At 38.0% G+C, this 6,585-nt stretch overlaps 1 protein-coding gene across 1 annotated transcript in view; it reads left to right on the top strand.

The window, feature by feature from the left end:
- The first annotated feature begins 616 nt into the window (after positions 1–616).
- The window catches only part of LOC127645276 (cytochrome P450 7B1-like), a 14,284-nt gene continuing 8,315 nt past the window's right edge, over positions 617–6,585 (top strand). Inside the window, exon 1 of the mRNA XM_052128841.1 lies at positions 617–835. Within this exon, the coding sequence (XP_051984801.1) occupies positions 759–835 (77 nt within the window). The 5' untranslated portion in view covers positions 617–758. The remainder of the gene's footprint in view (positions 836–6,585) is intronic.

The raw sequence follows: 6,585 nt of genomic DNA, 5'->3' as shown, positions 1-6,585 counted from the left end.
GTCAAACCACTCTCAACGCGGTGATGAACCTTTTCCCCACTGTACTTCACGATCACTGGTGTGTGAAATAGGAATATTTACCTGCCAGTGGCTAATCGCATAGTATGAAGTTTAGTTGAAAATGTGTGTGGTTTCCTCTCATAGTAGAGGGTTGCGCATAGTCAAATATCGATCTTGGAATTTAAGAATCTATTTATTTTTATGGAGGATTTTAAGAAATCCTTCACGAAAAACATTTACTGGAAAAGTACTTCTAGAATGATACTGCATCAATGCCGCTAGGTGTCAGTGTAAGTCAAAGACAACTGCCATATTGACCAGTCCAGAATAAACAAAAAATTGCTGACTGCACCTTTAATCATCCCTCAATAGATTCACATAGTGGTATTTTATTTGGTCATTTATTTGTCTGTCCTATAAAATATATATGTTATCTAATTAGACTGGGAAATGAAACGGCCCTGGCTGTGGGCATGTCTTCTCCTTTACCGTGTGCACGCGGCTGGTGTTGAGCAATGTTTAATTTATACTCAAGCTACCGCCACTGGGCGTGACTTTCTCTGCTTTCTTAGAAATATGCCTTTGTTCGCCTGTTATCCTCTCATTTCTTGTCATGCCTCTCCTACAACTCTGGGATTCCTGGGAACAAAAGGGCTCCTTAATGCAGTGGCGAAAGCTGGACATTGTATCGAGTTAAGAGCATTTTAACGCTGATTTTTGACCTCCTCGGTGTCAATTTCCTCAGATAATTTTTCACAATGTTGCAGTATTTATTGACGATATTTCTGGGCTGTATGTCTATGCTGCTGTTCTGTGCGCTCTGCAGACGGAAGCAGTGAGTATATGTCACACAGTACAGGATTATGTGGTCTATATAAATGTTCACGATTTTCATTGACTGCAATGGAGACTAATATGTTGTATAGCCTTAAAATAATTGCGCGTGAGTGGTGTGTGCTGCATTCTTTACCATTTTGCATACGTTTTTGTTCAAAATTGCTTGATGTTTATTTACCACAGCAACAGATCCCAGATCAGTTTTGTTAGTTGCACTTAAAGTCACTTTGGTCAGACAGCGCTTCTTTCGAGCATATTAATTATTCAAAGCAGGACTGGGATCTGAAGTAACTCTCACTTTACATTAGCATGAAAAGGAGTCTGCACCTATTTGTGCAAGCCAGAGAGCCCAATGATAAAGCTGCTTTATTTGCATGGTAAATAAGGATGTGCTTCGCCAAAAAGCGTAAATACACAGATTAAATTTTATAGTGTAAATCAATGTTTGTTGTATTTTTGATTGGCAAAATGAGCACATCACTTTGTCCCAGTGGTTGCATTAGACCTTTTACTGGAAAGACAATCAATGGACTTCATTACATTTAGGTTTGCACTACCTTGGGTTTTCCCCAAGGATAATATGGTGCTTTTGTCATGTTTTCGTTAGATGTTAGGTGATCTGTGTTTGCCTGATTCTACACCAAGGTTATGTTAATGCAAGTTTATTTGCATTATTTATATATATATATATATATATATATATCCTTCAGGTGCATTCATAAAGTACTCAGACCACTTAATTTTTTCACATTTTGTTATGCTGCAGCCTTATGGTAAAATGCTTTATATCATATTTTCACATCAATCTACACTTCATACCCCATAATGACAAAGCAAAAAATGTAAATAGCACACTGACTTAAGTATTCAGACCCTTTGCTATAGCACTTGAAATTTAGTGCATCCCATTTCTCTGGATCATCTTTGAGATGCAAAAAAGAAAAGGAAAATACAGAGATATCCTTCATGAAAACCTGGTCCAGAGCACTCAGGACCTCAGACTGGACTGACGGTTCATCTTCCAACAGGACTAAGCAGACAGCCAAGACAATGCAAGTGTGACTTAGGGACTACTCTGTGAATGTCCTTGAGTTGTCCAGCCAGAGCCTGGACTTTATTCCAATCGAACATCTCTGGAGAGACCTGAAAATGTCTGTCCACCAACGGTTCCCATCCAACCTCACAGTGCTTGAGAGAATCTGCAGAGAAGAATGGTAGAAAATACCCAAATCCAGGTGTGCAAAGCTTGTCACTTCATACCCAAAAAGACTTGAGGCTGTAATCGCAGCCAAAGGTGCTTCAACTAATTACTGAGTTAAGGGTCTGAATACTTATGTCAGTGTGATGTTTCAGTCTTTTCAAAGTTATCAATAATTTGTTTTTTGCTTTGTCATTATGAGGTATGGAGTGTAGTTTGATGCAAAAAATTAATTTAAAGCATTTTAGCAACGTGAAAAAAAAATGAAGGGTCTGAATACTTTATGAATGCACTGTGTGTGTGTGTGTATATATGTGTGTGTGTGTGTGTGTGTGTGTGTGTGTGTGTGTGTGTGTGTGTGTGTGTGTGTGTATATATATGTGTATGTGTGTGTGTGTATATATGTATGTGTGTGTGTGTGTGTGTGTGTGTGTGTGTGTATGTGTATATATGGGTGATTCTCACGAAATCCAGATTTAGAAGGTGTCCAGCATCAGAATTTTTAAAATGCCCTTAAAGCCAATTTTCTTTTTGCACATATAAGATTAAGGTCTGAACTTACTATAACCATTATTTTTAGAAGATTTAAAAAATATATTTCCTATATAATTATTTACATTTTTAGATGAAGTCCATAAAAAATTATCATTACCGCAACATGAGATTACATTAAATATATGGTTAAAAATGTGTATTTTTGGCTAATGTTAAAGTAGACTCTTATTACTCATGCTCAAAGCTATGTAAAACTCTGGAGAGATTACTTTTTCATATTTATTATTTTTTGTAATTTCCTTATTTTCTCTCATTACCGAAACATATGTGATGATTTACATCCATCCATCCATCCATCCATCGTCAACCGCTTATCCTGTGTACAGGGTCACGGGGGGCTGGAGCCTATCCCAGCTAACATTGGGCAAAAGGCGGGGGACACCCTGGACAGGTCGCCAGTCGTGATGATTTACAATTTATTTTATTTAATTGTTTTACTAAAAGATAACATACACATTTGTTATGTAGCAGACCTTAAATAAGTAGTGATGTATAATATGTATATACATTTTAAAACAAAATATGATTATCTAATTATTACTTAATTTGTAAAAAAGATACATGTTGCGGTAATGAAAATGCCATTTCGGTAATGAGGATCAATGTTTCGGAAATGAGAGTTAGCTCACACATTCACTGTTGACAAAGGGGTTTGATGCCTAACCTTATTTTACATATTTAAAATGCATACAATTTTTAAAAGAATATTTATTTCATAAACAGAGTTTCATTTTCTCATTTATCGTAATCGTCACAGTACCATGCCTTGTGTTAAAGGGGTCATGACATGAGAAACCAAATTTGCCTTGATCTTTTGGTATATAAGAGGTCTTTGTATCATTAAAACGTCCTGCAAGTTTAATATTTTAAGACGTCCTCCCCATTCTAAACGAATCATTTATTTAATCAAACTCAAAATACAGCTCGTTCTGGATTCATGGTTAGAAGTGACGTGTCGGTTAGAAGTGACGTAACAGCGTTTGCATATGACCGCCTCCAGCGCAAGACAACTCACGCTCATTTCAGTATCGCCGCGCGCCTCACAAGTGTTCAGTCGATGGACAGCGAGCTCTGACAGAGACTACTTGTGCACAGGAAAATTACGATGCCACACAGATGTGCTGTTCCTGGCTGTGGTCAAACAAAACCTCTGAATAAGCTGCCGAAAGATCCAGACGTCAGGGAAAAATGGATGCAGTTTATTTTTTGCGGACGTTCCAGTCACGGCAGTGTTAACTTAAGCGTTTGTTCTGTACATTTTAAGGATGACTGTTTTGAGAACAAATCTCAATATGATGCTGGCTTTGCCAGAAAACTGTTGCTCAAAGATAAGTCCGTGCCGACTATTCTGGGAACAACGACGACGCAAACTGTAAGTAATCTATTTTAAACTTTAAACTACTTTTTAAAGCGCAATTTCATTCATTATGAATAATCACAGTGTTTTTACTTAGTTTACTTGCATATTGTTCTGGCTGGGGGCGTCAATAATTGATACATAGGCACTGACGTTAGCCAATCATAACAGTGGGCGTTAACACTGAAGTCTTAAATGGAAAACGCCCCCAAAACAGACTGTTTGAATCAGAGGATGAGAAACAGGGTGGGAAAAGGTCATAAATCACTAGATTTTAAAAGTTTTTCTTAAAAAAAATATATTAATACTATAATTGCACCTAAGGGAACATAATAATACAATAAAAAAAACCATGTCATGACCCCTTTAACAAGTGTTGTGTATATAAGTTACAATGTTATGCTCATAAAGAATCATGTCATGTAGCCTACACTGTAGTACTAACAAATATACAACCATTAGTATAAATATTATAATTTGTATTTTTTTTTTCTCTCATGCTGTCTACTTGTGAGGTCCTGAGTAGTCTTAATTTTACCATTTTCTTTACGTTTCCGATACCTGGAAAAGGAAAAATGAATGAAAGGTGAAATGCAGTAAGCACGGACATGAATACAAACTTTGGACTATGATAAAAATTGTTTAATTGTGTTTGTGTGCGCATGCGTATGTGAGTGATGTGTGTGAAAGAGAGTGTGTGTATGTAAAATGTAGTTTATACTGTACAATTATGTCAGCCTTCACGTTTGCATGTCAGCATCAGTGTGTATGTACGTGTGTGTGTGTGTGTGTGTGTGTGTGTGTGTGTACACGCACACACATGGGCATGTCTGTATGTGATGTGTGTGAAAGAGAGTGTGTGTGTGTGTATACAATATATACTGTACAATTATGTCAGCCTTCACGTTTTCGTGGGTGTGTGTGTGTACGCACATGCATGTCTGTGTGTGTACTAATGTTTCTGTGCGTGTGTCTATGTGGGAGTGAGTGCAAGTGTTGGTCAAACCAATGAATCCAAGTTATATTTTTCTAGAGACGCGCCGATCGACCGGCCAGGGACCGGAATTAGCCGATTTTCCGCATGCTCGGCCGGATCGGTGACCGGCCGGTCAGCCTCACGTCTTTACAATTCCAACCCGGTCCGTTTTGTTGTCAGCGGCGCAGGCAATAACGTCACAGCCGCACGCAAAAATGTAATTGGCGTGGAAGATCTTCACTGTGAGTGAATACATAAAGTTCGCAATTTGTAATAATTGTAAGGCCAAAGTAAACCGTGGGGGCACCACCACAATAACTTTCGGAACAACAAACCTAATTAGACACTTATAACACCATCACCCAGCTGAAAATGCCCATTTTAAAAAAAAAAAAAGTGAAAGCGGCTAAAGCTTGTCAGAGCTCAGAGCCAGTCACAAGTCAGCAGCCTCTCTTAGCAATTACGAGGAAAATGATGGAATTCATGGCCCTGGATGACCAGCTGTTCTCCATAGTTGAGGACAGAGGGATCAGAAATCTGATAAATTTCCTCGATACAGAGTTGGAGGTTATTTTCCGACGTCGTGTTGCCCAAGTTGTTTAATCTCGTGTCATGTAACACACGCAGCCTGTTATCTGTCAACATTTGGGTACACAAATCCGAGAGAGGGGAAGTGGGGTGCTGGATGGCAGTGGCAGGCTAAATACTATACAAATTGTGCCGTTGTGATTTAAAGTGCTGAGTAACGTAATTTTCCCACCGTGTCCGATATTAAAATCAGCACATTGCAAAAGGCGTGGGCATTGTCGATATGGCTTCGGGAAATGAAATAAAATTTCTTCTTCTCCTCCCCTCTACCAGTGATGCTTGATTTAACATCCCGCGTCTACTGCCTGCACAGATATCAACAGCGCAAATGGGTTGTAGGTTGCCAGGTTGAGGTCATAAACCTAAATAATTGTTTTGTTAGACGAGTAATAAAGAGAAAAAGGTCCATTTATAAAAATAGTGGAAAATGACATCTGTTATATAAAGCAACTCATTTGCAGTTAATTGTTATTTCTACCTCTTTCTAGTCACAGAGCACTTTATTTTGAGAGTTGTTTAAGTGAGAGAAGATCCTGTAACTTAGTGCAGTTTGGGGGACATTGTAATGTTTAATAATTTATTTTATTATGAAAATAAAATGTTGCATTGAAGAAAGGTAGATTTTGTTTGTATATGCGGTCAATAATAGTTCTTAGAAAGAAAACTGGAAAAAATCGGTATCGGCAGGTCACACTTCCAAAAAATCGGAATCGGCCAAGAAAATTGCAATCGGTGCATCTCTAATTTTTTCCCTATTATCACCCTGTCCCCTGAATGAATCCAAGTTATATTTTTTCCCTATTATCACCCTGTCCCCTGACCTCTCTCTCTCCTTTCTTCTGTACTCCTCAAGTAACACTGCATTGCTGTATATTTTTTCCCTATACTTTGCCAGCCTGTCTTTTGCTGATGCCCTTTTCTTTTCAACTGATGCTTGCCTGTAACAAAATACACAATAGTCATCTTGAATGTAACATTTCTTGAAAAAGACATAGAAATACATTGTTAAAATTTATAGTAGGTGGCCTATACTGCATTCATACTGCTTTTTGTGGAAGCACTTCATAAAAATGA

Source organism: Xyrauchen texanus, chromosome 6 (assembly GCF_025860055.1).
Source record: "Xyrauchen texanus isolate HMW12.3.18 chromosome 6, RBS_HiC_50CHRs, whole genome shotgun sequence".
Classification (NCBI taxonomy): domain Eukaryota; kingdom Metazoa; phylum Chordata; class Actinopteri; order Cypriniformes; family Catostomidae; genus Xyrauchen; species Xyrauchen texanus.
This window is presented reverse-complemented; position numbering and strand designations above follow the sequence as displayed.